The sequence below is a fragment of the Rhinolophus hipposideros genome (genome assembly GCF_964194185.1).
Source record: "Rhinolophus hipposideros genome assembly, chromosome: 11".
Taxonomy (NCBI): domain Eukaryota; kingdom Metazoa; phylum Chordata; class Mammalia; order Chiroptera; family Rhinolophidae; genus Rhinolophus; species Rhinolophus hipposideros.
Genome location: NC_138057.1, coordinates 18,780,198 through 18,801,342, shown reverse-complemented (window position 1 = coordinate 18,801,342; position 21,145 = coordinate 18,780,198). Strand labels below are relative to the sequence as shown.

General features: G+C 40.1%; 1 protein-coding gene across 3 annotated transcripts in view; it reads left to right on the top strand.

Annotated features, from left to right (window-relative positions):
• The first annotated feature begins 373 nt into the window (after positions 1 to 373).
• The window catches only part of FOCAD (focadhesin), a 282,277-nt gene continuing 261,505 nt past the window's right edge, over positions 374 to 21,145 (top strand). Inside the window, exon 1 of one of the 3 annotated variants that reach the window (XM_081067235.1) lies at positions 374 to 447. Coding sequence is in view for 1 of the 3 variants with exons in the window: in XM_081067234.1 (XP_080923360.1) it covers positions 599 to 655 (57 nt within the window). In the remaining 2 variants the exon portion in view is untranslated. Of the gene's footprint in view, positions 656 to 21,145 lie in introns of all 3 variants that reach the window. The other 2 variants (XM_081067234.1, XR_013994507.1) reach the window with 2 other exon arrangements.

Genomic DNA, 21,145 nt, shown 5'->3' with positions numbered 1-21,145 from the left:
TCCCCCCCCCCCCCCCCCGGGAAACAAAATCTTCAAATATCAAGAAGCTGCTTTGCATCGCCAAAAGCTGCATAGGAGCAGGCTGCCAACGGGACTACCGGACACCCTGCAATGGTATCTCCAGGTAGGTTCTTTTAATCTGCTTTCCTCTTAAACGAATTGCCAGCTGCGGGGCAGCCCCACAGCCACTGCCAGATCGCGCAGCTGCTAAGCTCTGTGGTGCCTCCCACGCCGCCTGCCAGCCGCAGTGCGCGGCCTTGCCCTTGGCCTTGGCCGCGCGTGCGCGCGAGCGCGGAGGGGCGGGTCCAAACTGGAGGGAGGCGGGGCAGCCCTCGCAGTCTGCAGCCCATTGGCTCGCTCCCCGTCGTCTCCGCCCCCGGCCGTTCGAGACCGCAGGGCGGGCCACGTCAGGCCGCCGCCGCGGCGTGAGCTCGTGGCAGAAGGGAGGTAAGCGAGTGCGGGGTGGCCGGCGGCGGGCTGTGGGCCGCTACCCCCTGATCGGAGGCGGCCGCGTCGCACGGGCCTGCGGTTTGTCTCAGCTTGTGTGGAGGGTGGCGGAGGCCCCCGCGGGCCTGGGGCTCTGCTGCGAGATGGGGCGATGGAGCCTGTGGCGGCAGGGCCGTGGGGCGGCGTGGGACCGCCGGGAACCGGACAGGTCTTGCCGTTTGCCCTCGTCCCGGGTTTTCTGGGTCCTGAAATCCCGGGGGACTCGGCCTTCCGCGTTAGAGCTCCGGGATGCCTGGGTGGGGCTCAGCGGCAGCCTTACTCGGAAACTGGTTGGCGCGCGAGGCTTGCACACTTAGCCTGCAGCAGATTGCGGTGCAAGGCAGTGCAGGGAATTCCGGCTCCGTCCAGCCTGGCCTGGGTGACTGTGTCCTCATTGCCAGCGACTCTCACATCCTGCCTACTTTAAGGAAAGGCTTATGGGTGAACAGGGCCTGTTTTCAGATCTCCTGGTTCTCTGGCTCTGTCCTGACTTGCGGGAAATTACCTGAAGAAATAGCATGTGCCTTTATGTATATGATCGCATATATGTATGAATATATGTTTTGAAATGTCTGCAACAGCTGTGCAGAGATGTACGGAGACTTGCAGTTATGTTAGCACACCTACTGTCCATGAGTTTTAATTTCAACTATGACATCCCACTCCTTTAGTTTAGTCCCTGAATTTGGAGCTTCTAAAACCAATAAGGTCATCCTATCAAGTATCATGCAATCCTTCATCCATTGAGCAGAACTTTTTGATGGGTTGCTTGATGGTCAGGGTCGTATGCCACAAACGAATGTGGGCATTCCCTGCCTTTTCTTCCAGTTTGTCTGCCAGTTTTATTGTCTAGACTCGAGATGAAATTTTGTGTTGATGGTTCCATTTCAGGTTCTCGATTTAGGTACAGAAACTTATGATCCTATATCATACCATAGAGCTCTTCTAGTACCTCATTTAGTTGTCCTTATCTTCACCTGTAGTAAGCTGTCATCCTGCTAACTGTACCACTAATGCCCCTAGGTCTGAGGCACCTATCTGCAAAGTGAGGGAATGGGTTAGTAGTAGTCTGCAATTTCAGATGTTCAGGCAAATGACATGTTTATTGTTTTATCAGTTGGGAGGTGACCATTTTAAAAACACAGCATGCATTTTATGCTTATGTTTTAATGGTTTTTAAGTTTGTCCACATTCACTTTTTGATTAGGAAGCAGGTGCGTGTTTATAATTTCGATTCACATCCAATTCCTGCATACAAAGCACTATGACTCATCTCAGTTTTGAACTGTAATAATCAGAAACTTTTAAATGTTACATATAAAATGGTATGATATAAAACAATTGGATATGAATGCAATTTTCAAAGCATTTTGACTTGCTTTGGTAGATCAGTCGTAGCTAAAACCTCTGTCTTGGTTATTTGCTTACTTGGCTAATGTTAGGTTGTTACCATCACCTGGCTAATGTCTGTCAATATCATGTGTGTATGTTAACCTTTATCTTTTTAACCTAAAATTTACTGTATTTTAATTGTTTGCTGGCTCCAGTTGAGAATTAATAACCCAAAGGTAAATAAATTATTAACTTGAGAATAAAAATGCCCATAGCAATGTAACCATAGTTTTTCATTTGTTGATTGATGGTACTTACAAGTAGATTGTCTGGTCTTCCTGAAGGTGTAAAGTGATACCTAAAACAGTTCTCCTGAAACATAATATTCATACCCTCATGTTACTTTTTGGGTATTATCCACAAACCTTTAGGTGAATTAAGTTGTTTATATCACTTTTAGGGGTTTGGAAATTCAAGAAAATATAACTTCCAGATTTTGCTTTTGCTAGACCTTTCTAGTTCTAGAAATGGACCAGATCAAGATGGGAAATTGAGGAGAAATGCAGAAGTTGAGGGGGAAAAAATCCAAGTGGAGTCTTTTCTAGATTAAAACTTGAGGGGAAAAAACACGATGAAAAATACAATAATAACTATATTTGGGAGAAGTGTAAAGAGATAATAGTGTCAGGATTCTTGGTGGGTTTAAAGCAAAACTTGATCTTAATATTTTTTGGTTTATCACAATGAGCTCAGTTTGTCTAATGAAAGAATGATTATTCTTTTGGGCGATAATTTAACCTTTGACAAAGTGGGCAATATATGTTTCTTTGGGAAATGTGAAATCTCTAAGTATTGTATATATTTTAAGTAGTACTACAGATCTAGAGATGAGTAGTATAATAAAATATGGTATAGTTATATAAGTATAATGTAAATATGTAATTCACAATTAGTTATAAATTGGATGGAGGTTGTGTGTACTATTTCTACATGATAAGAAATAAAACTTGCTAGGCTAATAGCTGTCCTATGTTTTGTCCTATGAAAAAGTTTGTCCTATGTCCGATGTTTGTCAGTTTTTCTCCCATTTAAATAATTTGAAACAAACTCTTTCAGCAATGTGGAAGATCTCATTTATTTTCAAACATCTATTATAGATCTAACATTGTTCTTATAAATTGGGTCCCCCAAGTACTTGTGGACTCAATGTATTAACCTATTCCAAGTCATATTGGAAGTCATAAAATTGAATTTATGATTTTTAACTTTTGTTAATTTATATTGGCTTTCATTCAATTAGCTTGAGTTACTTTAGTTTTATATATTTGGAAGTCATTTCAAAAGGTTTCACATTACATACTGTATAATTTTCCATTGCTCATGATGGGAAAAAAAATTTTTAGGCCCCAAAAAGTTGAGAATCCAAACTGCATAGGTAGTTAGTTTGTTATTATTATTATTATTATTTTTGAATATTTGCCTTTTCAGTTGCCTGGGGACCAGTGAAGCATTCCACTCAAGTTTGTAAACGAAAGATTTCAGTTCTTTCTAGTGCATTAGAATATATCTTCTCCTCTCTTTTGGTTAGATAAGCAACTGCTTGCTAATTTGGCTGGTAAGCATGTTGAACAAATTATGAATATTGCAACTATAGTTTTGTTATGAGGTTTTCTGGCTGCCAGGGTGTATGTTTCCCTGTTCTCTTAAACCTTTTTCTTTGGCCTAGTTGCTTTCAGAGTTTACCTTAAGTTTTACTCTATTTACAATCCTTGAGCAGGTTTAAAGAAGCAAACCTTCAGGTTTTTGTTTACTGGTATGCTTGTGGACATACACCTGGAGGGAGTAGAGGGAACGTTTTATTAAAGTTGTTTTGAAACATTTAAGTAAGTAAAAAATTTAAAGTTGTAGTTATTAAGGATATTGCATTATTTATATTTTCATTTAGCAAAAAGAGGTCATCCGCTCTGGTTCCAAAACCCTAACTTTTCTTCAAGGAGCTAATATTGCATGGAAGCCATAGACAAGGCCAAAATACAATGAAATAAATATAATAATTAGATGTAGGCGTAGAGGACTGTAGGGGATATAGGAAAACTGTGTGAGTGTGAGATTTTAGGAGATTCAGAGACCCTTTTCCAGAGGAATTTTCCCATGAACTGAATTTTGAAAGCAAGTAGGAATTCGGTGGTGAAGATGGAGGGCAAGGTGCTCTAGGCACAAGAAAAAGAAGTAAAGTAAAACAGGCAGGTTAGAGACAGAACATAGACTTTTAATGTATTAAGGAGAGAATAGAAAGATGAGGTTTAATAAGTAAATAAAGGCCAAATTATGAAAGGCCCTCTCCCCTCCCATCCTCCCATATTAAAGATTTTGAACTTTATCCTTGAGGCTGTGGGGACCCATAGGTAAGAGACTTCAAGCAGTGGAAAGTGCAGATCAGTTTTATATGGCAGTGTGTGGAATGAAATGTAGTAGAGCAAGGTCCATTTGTGCAGGGAAGATACAGCACTGGAAATTATGCAGTGGGGCTTGAGAGAATAGGGTAAGTTGAAGGTATAGTAAGGTGATGAAGTTCGTGTCCAGTTTGCCATGCAGGATGAGGAAAAGGGGGAGTCAAGGATGCCTCCTAGGTTTATGATCCCCAAGATAGGAATCGCATGAGGATTATCAGATGTATAGGAAAATAAGATCAGTCTTGGAAGTGCCTTTGGGTCACAAAATTGCTGCTGTTTAGTGGGCAGTTGGCTGCACGGGTCTGGAGATGAGAGGATTCTAGACTAGCTAGAGATTAGGACGTTATCTGCGTATCGGTGAAAGTTAAAACCGTGTGAGAATGGATGTGATACCCAAGAGAGAGTTTGTGGAATAAGAAAAAAAGAAGAGAAACTCTGGGAAGCACCACCAAATAAGGAAGATGATCCAATGAAAAATACTGGAAAGGGCAGTAGAGCTCTAGAAGACAAAGAAGGAGAGAATGGTCAACTGTCAAATGCCATAGGGAATGGAAGAGAGAACTGACTAGCGATATTAGGATGGCTTACCAGATAGGCAAGGATCATTACTTTATGTTAGTCTGTATAATTGTGTGACTTTCTGTAGCAAAATTCGATAGAACCAGAGACGATGAATACTTGGAATGATCCAGCATCTGGATTTTGTTGTGTACATACAGTAGAAATGCAGGGGAGTTCAAAATATTGGCAAGAGAGTGGTTGAAGTGATGGGTTAGATTGGTTAGAGGTGGTAATCAAGCTAGGAGGAGGCTGAAAGATTAAGAACAAATTACTGGTTCAAGGGATTAGGAGCCTGGATGAGGTAAAATATACAAGTATATGTAGGTAGAAGGGAGAAGGATAGAAGTACTCTGTAGTTAGAGTAGAATATTGGAGTTTAAGATTTTAGGGTGCTGATGGAGAGTAGGTAGCTTTTGGCCATGGAAGTAGATGGCTGGGATGGAGGTTATATGGAGGTATTTGAGAACAATGAGACTGATGAATTGGATGAATTACTTACCTAGACATTGACCCCAGATGGCTGTGGTACCTGGGGTGGAGAGACTATGAGACTGATGGTTTTCAGAAGTTTTAGACTGCCTATGGCAGCAATAGGTATATGTATATGAGAGATGCAGAAGATATTTGGAGGGCATGCCCTCAAAGGTATGGAGGTAAATGGTATGGAAACATTCTTTTGGGCCATGGAACTTGGAAGGATGATTAGCCTTCACTGAAGTGGCCACCAAAAAATGAGAGTCTAGTTTCCATTAGGCCTAGGAGGTAGGGGGACCATCTAATGAAGAAGCTAATCATCTACCGTGTTTCCCCGAAAATAAGTCCTAGCCGGACCATCAGCTCTAATGCGTCTTTTGGAGCAAAAATTAATATAAGACCCAGTCTTATTTAGCTGTAATATAAGACTGGGTCTTATATAATGTAATATAATGTAATATAATATAATAATATAATATAATACCGGGTCTTATATTAATTTTTGCTCCAAAAGATGCATTAGAACTGATGGTCTGGCTAGGTCTTGTTTTCGGGGAAACACGGTAATAAGAAAGCTCATTCATTGATCATGGTGTCAAAGTCCAAAAGATTGAGTGGGAAGACTGTTTAACAAAGAGAAAGACACGTTAGAATGAGGTTGTATTTGGATGTAAGGGTGACAGTTTTTCTGAAGCATGTGGTTGGCTTTGAAGTTCCAAATAGTAGTTTGAATTTCAAGTTTGTTTGTTTTAAACAGTTAAATGTGTTACTTTATTGGAAAAAAGTTTAACATTTACTTATTATAAAGTCAGTAAATGAGAGTAATTATAAACATCTAGAGTCACATAAATATGTGGTTGCAAATACAGAAAGTTTCACTATCTGTGTTACAGAGACTTTACTTTTTAGAGCACGTTTAGGTTCACTGGATTTCAAGGTTTGATGAAGCTTCCTGTTGTCAACTTTTACCCATCAAATCATTATAGTTTCTGTTACGGTAGGACAGCAGGTAGAGTACTATTTCTGAATTTAAACATGACATATATATCTCTAGTGACTATTGGTGTTATTTTTCAGAGAAATGAGAGGCAATGGCTTTTTTATTTTTGCCTTTATGCACCTCCTTTTGGTGGATTTTTGGAGAGTTATCTTTGGCCAGTTGACAGTGCCAAGTTGGAGACTACAGAGAGGAAAAAAGGAAGCTAAGGGGAGGGGCGGTTACTACTACAGAGCTTTATTGTAAGCATAGACTTTTTCCTGTTAAGTTCTCCCGGTGTCATAGTATGGGAGAACTTCAACACTGCAAGAAATCCCATAAGCCCTAGCTCCTCCCAACTGACTGCTCCTTTAAAGTCTCAATCTTTATCAAAATACAGCTTTTTAGATTTCAAAACTCACAGAAGCTAAAAGCCTGATCTCACATAAGTTTCCCTTTCAGTGTAAAATGCACACTGAGAATTCAAACATCTCACACCTGTGGCTGTGCTGAGGCGAGTCCTGCACAATGGCTGGAGCCACAGGGTCCAGTGGGGCAAAGGACTCAGGGCCAAAGGCAGCTGACTTAAAGCCCCAATATGGGGACTGGGAGCTGGGCAGGGCCTCACGGTGTCAAAAGTCACACATGGAAAACCTATCCAGACCTTGTCTGCACCAGGTCACGCCTTGAGTCTTTGTTCTTAAACAAAGGGCACAAATCTACGGTGTCCTCGCCACCACGCCAATTCCTGACCCTAGAAGTCACCAGGCTCTCCTGTTGGGACCTGTCCGCCCCCTTCCCGCCCCAACACACACATGAAAATCCACGGGAAAAGTGAATCAGGACTGCACACTCCTTGAGGAGGACAAGGTGGTTCCCATGAATTGCAGGGCGAACCGGGGTCCGCCTGCTGGGTGCGGATTCAGCTAGGAGTCCACATTCTATGCACCTCCTTTTGACCTTTGAGTCCAAACTACTTTGGCAAATACTTTTCATCACACGTGATAAATCTCATCTATTGTTAGGATGCCTGGAAGGTTATGTTGAACATTTTTAGGTTAGTTCTGGACTCAGAGATGTGAAAAATGCCTTGATACTAATGACAGTTGCCATACACGAGCGAGGTGGGTATACCTGCAATTACCCCTGACTTCCCTCCTGTTACTTGTATGACCTAGAGTCTTGTTGAACAGTCTGTGTGTTTCTAAGGACAACTGCACTCATGCATAAGATCTTTTTTTTTTTTTTTAACCTACTCAAGGATTTGTCTTTAGCATATCCCTCCCCTGTGAGATCACATTTTCTTTCATGACTTGATTATTTCCTTCAATATACTGTTATTTCTCCTGTCTTAAAAATAATTACTCTTTCTTGACCCCATTTCTTTCTTAAGCCACTACACAATTTCTTTTTTCCCGTTTATGGCAAAACCATACTTATGTGTCCAATTACTTTCTTCCCATTCTTTCTTAAACCCAATTTAAAATCAGGCTTTCTTCTTCACCACTCTAAAAAGATTTATTTTCCTTAAGTCACGAATAACTTTCATTTCGCTAAGTCTACAGTTTTGTTACTTGTTTTTGTTACTTATCTGTTACTTGACCTATCTGCAATTTTTTCAGCTTTATTGATACATATTGTTCGTTTAAGAGATACAATGTGTTGATTTGATACATTTATAACTTGCAAAATAATTACCACTGTAGGTTAGCTACCACTTCCATCCTGTCACATAGTTACTATTTCCTATCAGCATTTTGGAAACAGTTGATCACTCTCTGCTTCTTGAAACACTTTCTTCCCATATTATCAAAGATGCCACAATTCTTCGGTTTCCTCCTACCTCACTGCTCTTTTTAAACTCCTTTACTGATTATTTCTTATCTCTCTGACCTCTTAACATTGGAATGCTCCTGGGCTCAATCATTAGACTTTACACTCCCTTGATCGTATCATTAAGGCTTTAAACACTAGCTTTACATATTAGTAATACTCTCACATTTATATTTTCAACCTGGACCTCTTCCCTTGAACTCCAGATTCCATACATCAAGATGCCTACTCAGCATTTCTGTTTGGATCTCAAACTCAACTTCTGATTTCTTCCCTTATTTCCTCTGCTTCACTTATGGTCTTTCCCATCTCAGTTAATGGAAACAACATACTTTCCATGACTCGGGCCCAAAAGTTCGATGTTATCCTTGACTCTTCTTTTTCTCTTACATCCACATAGAAACTATTAGGAAAGCATACCTTCAAAATAAATCTAGAATCTGAGTACTTCTCATTCACCGCTGTTCTCCCCCTAGTCTAAGCTGCCATTAACTATGTCCTTGATGTTGCAATAGCCTCTGTAGCACTTACCTGTTACCACCCACTCCCCAAATTTAGTGGCTTAAGGTATCGATCATTTATTAGTTTATGATTCTGGGGTTGGTAATTTGGGTTGAGCTTGTGGAGTGGGAGAGGGGGGACAGTTCTTTTTCTGGTCTTGCCTGGGCTTACTCATGTGGCATTGGGGACTGGTAGTGTGGAGGCTGCAGCTGGGATGGCTTGTCTCTGCTGTACGTGGTCCAGTAAGCTACGCCACGCTTCTTTACATGTGGTCTAATGGAAGCAAAAGAATGAAGGGAAGCTGTATGGCCTTTTGAGACCTACACTCCCTAGAATCCCCACAACTTTACTTCCTCTGTTGTTGATCAAAGCAGGTCACAAGGACAGCTCAGATTCAAGGGGATGAAGAAATAAACTACTTCTTTATGAGGGAGCAGCAGAGTCACTTTGTAAAGAAAGGCATGTATAGGAATTGGGAGGAATTGGGGGCTATTTTTTGCAATCTACCATAGCGTTCTAAGTGGTCTCTTCTGTTCTCTCATTGCCCTCTACAATACTGTCTGCAAAGCAGCCGAAGTGAGTTTTGTAAAAAAACATGAGTTAGATTTCTTTTCTTTTCTGCCCCAAGCCTTCCAATGCCCTCCCATTACCACCCAAGTTTACATGCAGTCTTGGCAGTGGCCTGCTGAGGCTTGCCATCATCAATCGCCTTTGCTGCCTCTCCAACCTCATTTCCAACTACTGTTTCCCTCACTCACTAAATCTGCCCAGTTGACCTCTTTGCTGTTCCTCAGACACACGAGGCATGCTCTCACCAGGGCTTTGCCTTGCTGCTTTCTGCCTGGAATCTTCTTGGAGACTGTGGACTCCTCCTTCACGTCCTGTAAGTTTTTGCTCATGTTTCACCTCGGTGAGCCACTCCCTGACCATCCTCTTTAAAACTGAAACCCTCTCATACTATCTATTCCCCTAATGTGGTTTGCTTTTGAACAAAACACTTATAAAATGCTGCATCATCTACTGTTTTGCTTATTCTTGTCTTTCCTCCACTAGGAATGTAATCTGTACGGCAGGGATTTTTGTCTGTGTCCCCAGTGCTTAGTACAATGTCTGGCACAAGGTAGGCATCTGAGGCATCTAATAAATATTTATCGAATGAATGAATGAGAGGTAGGCTTTTGGAACCTAACATTTTGCAGGCCTAAGTATCTCTTCCATGTTGTACGGAAAAGCTCTTGGAACAGATTCTGGGTTATTATCTGAGGAAATTCCTGACCTCTTCTTGTGGGTATTTTTGTGATCCACTGTTTTTGTTTTGTTTTGTTTTGTTTTGTTTTGTTTTGTTTTGTTTTTTAAAGAGGTCTGCTGCCAGTGTTCTTCCACATCCGGGCTCTTTATTCTTTGGAAGAAGAGTATCACATTCTCTAATCAGCTTCATAGAACCGCTGCTCTTTATATACTTAATAGCAACCTCTTCACTTTGAGTTGTACATCGTAACATTTTTGTTCAAAGCAAAGCTGAAAGAGTTAACATGTGAAAAGAATAGTCTAAGGCAGAAAATGTCAAATTTTTTCTTAAACCGCTGGACCTTCCTCCTGCCCCTCAATATCTTATGGAGAACTTCAGGGAAGAGAGATTTTTCTTAAGTCAAAATAAAGTTATTTTTCATACTAATTTATAACATAATGTTACGATAAGTACAGTCTGAATCGTGAAGCTCTTCTGTAATGAGCACGTGGGGACAGAGCTGACTCCATCTTGAAGCTCATCTCCCTGCTTAACTTGGGAGTGAAGGGACCGGACCTTGGAGTCCTGCCCCCTTCCCGGTGGTGGCCTCTGGAATGTAGTCAGAGGCTGCGGGCCAATCACGGCATTTCCCTCAGTCCTTCCTCTGGGGCAAGGTGCCATCAGGCGTTATCTGTGTCTCACTCACCCTGGCGCCAGGGCCTCGGGTATGTGGCCTCTGGGTCCTCCCCCCCACCACCACCCACGCACTCCTTTCCTAGAACGGAGGTCTCCACGGGGGAACAATGCAGGGTGGTCTTGGGGGTAAAAGATGCGGAGATCTGAATGCCCTGCCTCCGCCCAGGACCCCGTTTCTGTACGTGAGTTTCCTATGTAAGTAACTCCTTACCCCACAAGCTGGACTTGTCTGCCTCCTGCTTTGGCCTCAGCTTCCTTCGGTATTTTGGCAGCTGCTTTGCATACACGCCCTTTTCAGAGAACAGAGCACAGCCGATCAAATTAGTGATTATGACTGAAAATGATCGTCTTTTAAGTGTCTCAGCTTCCAATTTATGTCTGTAGTTTGGTTTTGTATTTTGCTTTCATTGCATGCCATCAAAGGAAACTCCACGTAAATTCGCAGTTGCAAATGGTAATACATTTTTAAATAGTTTACATTGCAATCTTACAACTTCTGGTTACTTATTTTTTCTATTATGCTTTATTCTTTTTTTTTTTTTTTTAAATATTTTATTGGGGAAGGGGAACAGGACTTTTATTGGGGAACAGTGTGTACTTCCAGGACCTTTTTCCAAGTCAAGTTGTTGTCCTTTCAGTCTTAGTTGTGGAGGGCGCAGCTCAGCTCCAGGTCCAGTTGCTGTTGCTAGTTGCAGGTGGTTCAGCCCACTATCTCTTGTGGGAGTCGAGGAATTGAACTGGCAACCTTGTGGTTGAGAGGACGCGCTCCAACCAACTGAGCCATCGGGAGGCAGCTCAGCTCAAGGTGCCGTGTTCAATCTTAGTTGCAGGGGGTGGAGCCCACCACCCCTTGAGGGATTCGAGGAATTGAACTGGCAACCTTGTGGTTGAGAGCCTTCTGGCCCATGTGGGAATCGAACCGGCAGCCTTCAGAGTGCCTTCAGAGTTAGGAGCATGGAGCTCTAACCGCCTGAGCCACCAGGCCGGCCCTATTTTGCTTTATTCTTAAAAACATCCCATTGTGGAAACTTTCAAGCACGTGCGCGCACACACATGCACACACACACACACACAGAAATAGGGAGTGAGCTTAGTTCCAACAAAATTAATATTTTGTCAATCTTATTTCCTTTCTCCTCTAATAGATTTTCTTCCTTTAGCTTTCTTAAAAAAGTAATTATCTTTAATAATAAGGACTTTTAATTTTATTTTTAGGACTTTTAATTTTAAATAATTGCTGTGTCATCACTGAAGCTCACACACGTAACACCAAGTCTTGTACTCAGTCCCTATTTCAGAAATTCTCAGTTGTGCCAAGGATGTCCTATTACAGTTGATTTATTGGAATCAGAATCCGAATAAGGTTCCCAAGTTGTATTTGGTTATCATGTCTCTTAAGTCACTTATACTGGAACAGTCTCTCCACCCCTTCTGTTTTCCCTCATCATTGATTTGTTGGAGAAACAGTCAGTCATTTGTGCTATGATGTCCCCAATTCTGAATTTGACCTATTGCTCCGAAAGTGGTTTGGTTTACCTTGTTTCTCTCCTTGTGTTGTCTAGACATGGATAATTAGAGAGCTGTGTAGATCCATTTTGAATTTTTTTTTTGTTTTTATCTGATAGACCACCTATAAAACAGATAAGTGTTCCCTTTGGTTTTAGCCCAAGCTTAATTACAAAATATAATGTAGGAACCATTAATTAAGAATTTGAATTTTTTTTAAGGCAGCAATATTCTTTAGAGGGTTCTGTGAATATCTTATTCTATCACAGCATGAGGGCACAATGTCTGGTTTCCTCATTCTTAGTGATGCTAAGATGAATCAGTGGATTCAGGTGGGGTCATCCTTAGTCCTCTGATATAAAGTTCCCGTCGTTTTTCAACCTAATAGTTTTAGCAACAATTGATGATTCATTTCCAAATCAATTGTATATTAACAAAGTGACATGATATCTTTAAATATATTTTTAAAGAAATGAATACATTTTAATTCTTGTCTTCCCATGTCTGTTGTACAATATCACTTCACAAATGAGTTTTCCCTTCTCCCCTCCCTGAGTCCTACATTCACAGAAACAAATTGCCTTAAGAATGTACGGAGCATGTGACATAAAGCCTGGAAGGATATATAAAATGGAATGGACCGTGTAGGCTGGGGAAATGAGGAAGGATTATCTACCCACCTGCTGGTTTGCCTGTCTCACCTTCCTCCTTTCCTGTCTTTTAATTCTCTGTTTTCAGCTTGTAAGATTTTAAGCTGTGTAAGATAGTTAGGGCCATTGAGGCCTTATAGGGATTGGAAAGTGGGTAGGACTGGAGCAGGTGTTGTCAGCAGCATGCATACTGGGTAGAAATTGAATGTGAATCCAGGCTCCAGCTAAGCATACAAATTTTAACACTTGCTGTGTGTAGTCAAAATTGGTCCCATGTAAAACTGAGAGGTGGATGAAGCTGGTGCTCTGCACTTAGCACCCTTTTATCACGTAATAGCCTTTCCTTGCTGACATGGACAAAAGTAAATTGTATCCCAAGTCCATAGGAGACTCGTGCTTTGCTGTATTGTTTTAGAAACAGATGAATGAACTCATTTAGTCTCCTGCATCTCAGCATGTGACGACATCTTTCTTCCAGTTGTCAGAACCCCAAATCTTAGTCATTTTTCATCCTTCTTACATTCCACATCCAATCCATTAGCAAATTCTGACAAAATACAGAGGGTGCCAAAAAAATGTATACACATTTTAAGAAAGGAAAAACCTGTATTAAAATTTCCCTGATGGTAACCACTTGGAGCACCTCTTGTAATTGCCGAAGTCAAACGTGACTTGTATTCATCTTTTGTTATCAGTATATATTGATATAACAATTTTAATACAGTATTTTCCTTTGTTAAAATGTTTATCCTTTTTCTGGCACCCTCTGTATATGTAATGTCTGACATCTTCTCATCTCCAACGCTATTTCCTTCTCTAAGGCAACGTGATTTCTCTCCTGAACTATTGCTGGAACCTCCTAACTGGTTTTATTTTTTTTTTTCATTCTTGCCCTCTTATGGTCTGTTCTCCATAGAAGTCAAAATGATCTTTTTAAAGTGACAGTCAAGTATGCCATCCCTCTGTCCAGAGCCGTCTAGGACTTCCTGCCTCCCTCAGGAACACCCAAAGGCCCATAGTGTCTACCAGGGCTATGAGAGCTGGGCCCCTGCTCCACTCTGCAGGCTCTGACTGCCCGGCTTGCTCACCTGTGTCAGCCACACCGGTGGCGTTGGTCTCTCTAAACTCGCCCAGTATGCTTCCACCTTAGGGCTCTTGTCTTTGGTCTTCCTTCTGTCTGGAATGCTCGTTACTTCCTTCAGGTCTCTGTCCAAATGTCACAGTATCTGAAAGGCCTTTGTTTATTCTTTGACAGATGCCAACATATATAAAGACCTCCCTAAAACTTACCTAGAGATGACTAAAACTTTTTACGTGACATATGCGTTTGAAAAATTAAACACTTTGTACTGCAATTTAAGCAATTAAAAATACCTACTTTCTATAAAGTTTCAGTTATGCTAGATGAGTAAGTTCTAACGATCACATAGCATAGTGCCTGTAATTAACAATGTGGGTTAATATGGTATTATGCACTTCAATATTTCGTAAGAGAGTAGCTCTCATGTTGTTTTCTCACACATACACAAAGCAAAACAAAAGCACACAAGAAAACCTTGGAAAGGTGTTGTATGTGTCTATTACCTTTATTGTGGTGAGGGTATCATGGGTGTTTCATGCGTCCAAACTCATCAAATGTACACATTCAATATGCACATTTCTTTGTATATCAATTATACATCAATCACTCTGTTAAAAAATACCTGCTCTCTCCACTGAGGCTAACATACTTGATTAAAATGAGATTGGAGGAAGTTGAACACACTGGAGGAACACTTAGTTTTTTTTCAGGGGCAGATGGATTAATCTCCTGGCAAACAATTTAGAATCAAAGGTAATTCTGTTAGCTTACTTGTTTGGAACTCTGCAGGACCATTATAGCTTCTAATAACTCAAAGGTGTGACTTTCTCATTAAGTAGCTCTTAATAAGCAGTGTAATTGGATGAAGTGAGACTTTTTTTTATCTTGATGTGTGCTGTGGTGAAACTGCCTCTTTAGACAGTGATAAAAGACCGTGGTTTTGAGTAAGTAAATAATAAGATCACTAATTTTTTTATTGAGCCTAAAAAACTGATCTTATGTTTTTATTTGAAGAGAATAATTTCTATTTAATGTAAAAAAGTAATGTATACCCATTGCCGGGAAAACTATTAAATGTAGCAATTATAAAAAGAAATGTAATAGGATGGAATCACTCGTCATCCTATTATCCAGAAATAGCCTCAACACTTTTGCATGTTCACTTTATCTTTCTTAATTTTCTGTGTGTGTGTGTGTGTGTGTGGGTATTTTTTAACTTGGCTGTGTTTAGGATTGCATATAAAAATTTCCATTTTTGACTATCATAAACATTTTTTACATTATTACAACTCTGTTGTTTTAGATTACTGATCAGTATTTTATTTGCATATTCCTTAGCCTACCATTTAGATAAGTCAACGAATAACTTGACACAAAAGATACTTGCTTTTAAGCCTGTTTTTGTATTCTTACTCTGTTGAAATGGGAGGTGAAGAGAACTTGAGTGTGTGCGACACTTTGGAATATAGCCAAGAAGTGCCAAATACTAAGATCAAATGCTCAGTGAGCCTTACCCTGACTGCCCGCTCCCCTCGGCTGGGTTAGTTTTTGACCTACCCCCGACTTTCAGCTTTATTGTGCTCGGTTCCCTGTGGAATTGCATCTGGGGGGAGGCTTGGGGAGGCTCCTCTGGTCCTGGGAACCAGGCTGTTTCAGCCTTGTTTCCCTGGCTTCACTCCTGAGCTGATCTGACTTTTGAGGACCTTTGTATCAGTTTGGAGGTAAGCCAGGCTGGAGGCAGTTTCATCCATAATGTTTGAATTTGGGTCTTCCAGGGTAAAATGAAGCCTCTGGGACTGCTGCTATTCACCTAGTCAGTCATTTACTTCCAACAGAGAGTTCCAGAGTTCTGTTTAACCCGTACATATGGCAATTGTATGCACTTACAAACTGTATACATTTGTGAAATTAAAAAAAATTCTCACGAAGAGCTACGTGAGACTCCTCCTCCTCCATTTAAATATAATTTCTTAAATTACCTTTATCTGAAAGACATTCTACACACTGTACCGTGCCAGCTGGATATCAGCGTTTCATTCCAGGATCCTCTTCTAATTCTTGAATATGCTTCTGGATGTCTCTCTGTTAACGTGAACTGACTTACTAAGAATCTTCTGCCCAGGATGCTTGTGAAGGTTAACTACTATCTGATTATTAAGTACCCTACAAGTGAAAACAGCCATATAAATGTTAGCTGTGCAATAGAAGATTAGTAAATGTTACTTCTTTGGTTAATTACATGTTTAAAATGCCTTTTACCCCAGTGGGAAATGCACAAAGGTGATGCTGCAGGCTTTTAAAGGGTTTGTAATACGTAGCAGATTAAGAGCAAAGCCATGGTAAATAATAGCTGTCAACTGAATCATTCATGTAAAACTTATGATGTATTCAAATAACAAAGACCCTTTTTCCATCTCTGTGATATTCAGCTGGAAACAGTGAAGAACCAGTCTTGTGAGCGTTTGCATGTGTTCTTTGACTTTTTTTTTTTTTTTTTGAAGAAAATGTACCAAAGTGAAATAACAGTGTAATAAAATCTCACTAATCTGGATTCCACTGATTTGGGATTCGGACTTGGCTGAAATTCATCTTTATACTACCTATTCAAAACTTATTTGATCGGTTAAAAAAATAAAATAAAAAGCTGGGTGAAAGTAGTGTCTCTGAAAAGAATGACTTATTTTCAAACCCTAATTGTGTGGATAACTGAATTCAGTTTACTGTATTAATTTGAAAATAAAACGGTTTACAAATTTGTGTTTTCTACTTCTGGTTCTTAATAATTTATTTTGGTCTTTGTTTCATGAGTCAGTGAGAAATAGATATAGGTTCTTCTCTATTTATCACTTTCTATTAATATTTGGGAAAGTCGATCTGACAACAAACAGTAGAATTCTGACATTTTTTTGAGTCTATTGTGTACTACTAGGTACAGTGCTAAACACAGTAACTCAAAAAACATTTTTTAACTGATACTACATGTCAGGCTCTGCAGTAGGTGAGTAAAACTCAGCTGCTCCCTGCAAGAAACTCAAAAATCCAGGAGGATAATGCAGCAGGCTTGATCCGTGAGGAAACTTTCCTGCTTGAGATACTTCACGAGCGTCTGAGCAGGGGTAGACGCTACGGAAATGGAAGCTGGCCCCTTCAGGGTGAGTGAGAAGATCCACATCTTGAGGACTGATTACAATCCTCTTGTGGCCGGAAGGGACGTTAGAAATTGTCTGAGCCTCGCTGTGCAGTGTGGCCCCTCGACACCCTATCCTCCTATTCTTGCCTGGAACGTGATGCCAGATTGTAGTTCAAGTCCCGTTTTCTGAGGCAGCTGTAGGAACTGAGAAAGAACATGCAGTGGCTTCCTCTTGACCTTCCTGCCTCTGGACATTTCTTCTAGAACATTCCACTGTTATTTCAAACTCCATGTTTTACAAGTAAACTCATCCATAGAGAAATGTCTCTGTCTCACTGAGCTGTGTTTTGAGCTGTCACATGGTGGGGTACCTGCCAGCCAAGCGTTCATTTGAAGCAGTGTAGCCATCTGTGTCTGTGTGGTAGTGTTTGAGCAATCATTTGGGCAAATAATTGCTTTCATCTATTTCTTTTTTTTTTTTTTTTTTTTTTTTAAAGATTTTATTGGGGAAGGGGAACAGGACTTTATCGGGGAACAGTGTGTACTTCCAGGCCTTTTTTCCAAGTCAAGTTATTGTCCTTTCAATCTTAGTTGTGGAGGGTGCCGTTCAGCTTCAAGTTGTTGTCCTTTCAGTCTTAGTTGTGGAGGGCACAGCTCAGCTCCAGGTCCAGTTGCCGTTTCTAGTTGCAGGGGGCACAGCCCACCATCCCTTGCGGGACTTGAGGAATTGAACCGGCAGACTTGTGGTTGAGAGCCCACTGGCCCATGTGGGAATCGAACCGGCAGCCTTCGGAGTTAGTATCATGGAGCTCCAACCGCCTGAGCCACCGGGCCGGCCCCTGCTTTCATCTATTTCAATGAATATGTATTTATTTAAAAAATTGAAAATGTAAATACGAATGAGTTGATTTCAGTGGTAAGAAACATGGACAGACTACAGATTGACACTAATTGCCATGATGAAAGTGGGCAATCTTTATCCTTTGTTAGATACTCATTGGACTTAAACTGAATGGTCAGTGGTGAAATAAAAGCATAAAATCAAAGAACACCCACAGATGTGGGAGGTGTATTTCTGATGATGGTGCCACAAGGATGAGGATTAAGTTTAGATTGTTAATTTTTGTGTTTTGTGTTGGCTGTGGAGCACCCCTTTAATACGTAACTCTTGCAATTAGACTTGATTACATGTTTTTAGGATTGCAATATATACAGAAATACAGAGCTGTTTGTATATGCTGATGAACTGCTTTGGGAACCTGATTTAACACTGTATGTCCAAACCCAGGTATTTTTTTTTTTTTTAATTTGCTTGATTCCCTGGGATGCAGCATATATAGAAAAGAACAAGATGCTGGATTTAGACTAAGAATAACAGGTAACACTTAAAAAGTGTTAGGTGCCTGTTTCTGAGTGATGTGTCTTAATAAATTATCTTAATTTTGCCAAAACTCTATGTCAGCCATACTTCACAGAGGAGTGGTTAAGAATGTGAGCTTTGGAGACTGCACCCGTCATAGCCGTGCTCCTCTTACACAATTAGGCAATTAATTTTGGCCTCTCTTTGCCTCCCTTGCCTCTCTTTGTTTCATGTCAAAATGAGGGCAATAATAATACTCGTGTCATGGGCTTGTTTTGAATATCAGGTAAGAGGATACATGTAAAGAATTTGACAGTAAAATTCTGTCACGCGGTAAAATTCTCAATAAATCCTGGCTATGAATACCACTGTATAACCTCAGGCAAGGTACTTCCTTTCTGAACTCCTTTTTTTTCAGGTGGGAAATGGACTTAATAATATTTACCTCAGAGTTATTGTGATGATCCGATTGGATTAGTTATTTAAAGTGTTCTGTGGAGTGCTTGGTATGTAGGAGCTGTTTGCTCCCATGTGGTATTCTCAATCCTGTGGTGTGCTTCGTGTTGGTTCAGTGAACCCTTACTGCACAGGGACTTGTTAGACGCGAGGGTTATAGTGGTCAGAAAGAGAGACCAGTGCCCCGCTCGCAAGAGTGCATTTCATTGGGGTGTAGAGAGGGGCAGCAGAAGTAAGTAAATGCTCATCTGAGACTGTGATCAAAGCTATGAGGGAGGCAACAGTGGGTCACTGGAGGTGGCTGGTGGGGAACCACTTGAGGCTGGGGGGCCAGGAAGACTCAAGGGAGGGAGAAAACATTTTTAGAGTAACTGCTATGTCAAGTAGGCACACTCCATATTGTTATTCATTCCACCTTGTGAGGTGAGTGTCCTCATGTTTAACCAGTGAGGAAACAGTCTGCAAGGTAGTAAGTGAGTAACCTTATTTTTAGCAGCTAGTGCTGGAGCCAGGATTTGCATCCAGTTATCCCCCCCTGCCCCCACGTCCCCTGTACATTTGTTCTCTGTCATGTTGCTCAGTTATCGTGATGACAGAGATATCTAAGACTATATACAATCAAAGATGTTTTCTCCTCTTGGGTGTTGCAAACATGTATGACATTGCTTCACACACTGTACTGCTCATCTCATTCATCTGAACATTTTCAGAAGGTGCTTCTAACACTGTAGTGATTATGTTGTCTTGTGATTGTGTCCGTTCAGGACTGGACGATGGAGATTTTTTTCCATGTCCACCTTGGGCTACATTGACTTAATTCCCAGCAGGGAATACTACTGTCTTCCTATAAAATTCCTTTGCTCATTTGATCTTCAGCTCTCACTACAACTAAGAATGTAAATTAAAGTAACTAAACTATAACTGTTCTACATAAATTTAATAATTTAGTTTTCATGAAAAATAAGAAATGAGGTTGATGGGTCAGTTTGCAGCACTCAAGAGAAATGTTGCCATTTAAATTGCAATAAGTCTATATAATTCTTTTCAAGAGTAAGAGTTTTTATACTCTGGTATAAAAATTCCCAGGAGTCTGATTGAGAAAACTTCAGAAATTATTATGCTTCTCCTTGAAAATGGAGGAAGTTTTTAAATGGTCTTAATTGAATCCAGTTAAATTACATTGACCTCTTTTCGATATTACTCTTTCCTTAAAAAATTGGTGAGATGGCTAACAAAATAATTACTCTCTTACCGTTTCTAAAATTTTCCGAGTTTGTCGCCATTCACCTTAACATACCCATTAATGATGGATTTCTACGTGAGCAGTGATTTGGGTTTCAGACAGTCATTTCCATTATTTCTGAAGAATGTGATAGTATCTGAATAAAGATTTTCATGTTTTGGTAACTGTGCAAATTTTGGAAACACATGCTCTTGTGGAAAAAATTAGAAAATAGGAACAAGCAAAAAGAAACCTCACCCATAATTTATATTTTCCAGGCTTTTTCTTCCATATATGTACCCAGACAACCTACATTTAAATTCCAACTTGCTATATGACCTTGAGAAAGTTACCTAACTTTTCTGTGCCTCAGTGTCTTCATCTGTAAAATGAGTACCTATCTCATAGGGTTATTATGGTGAGGGTTAAATGAGTTAATACAGGTAAAGTGCTGAGAATATTGCCTGGCCCCTACTAAGAACTACATACATGGGTTTTTTAAAAAACTATTTTTAAATAAACAGCAGAAATTTAATTATTGAAGTTCTGGAGGTTGGGAGTCTGAGATCAGTGTATCAGCATAGTTGAGGACCCTATTTCTCATTCATAGACAGTGCCTTCTCTCTGTGTCATCACATGATGGACAGGCTAAAAAACTTTTATTATGGAAAATGTCAAACATGTAAAAATAGAATAGTGTTATGAACTTTAGTGTACCCATCTATTATCAACGTTTAGATATTCTTGTTTTATCTATCATTCTCTCTTTTTTTCTCTTGGATGTGGACTGAAGTATTTTATGGAAAATCCCACATGTTACATCGTTACCCCATAAATATTTCAGGTTGTACCATGTTAATATCTGGTAAGAAGTAAATTATTTTAGAGGACCAGTGCTCAAAATTTGAGTCATTTTTGAGGGGAGGAAATACAAGTAAAATACCTATAATATATATCTGAGGTGTTTTACTAAATTTTAATTAACTGAATGGCATTTGAACTAATATGAATATGGAAATTTTAGCTATTCTGATTAGACGTTTGTTGGTCAGCAAGATCTTTAAAATGATTGGGCATCGGTCTTGTTACAAACATACTGTAAAGATGATTTTGTATCAGTATAAAATATTAATTTAAAAAATATACCGAGCAATTTGAGTATTCTTTTGGTGGAGCAAATTTTTAAAAAATTATTATTGG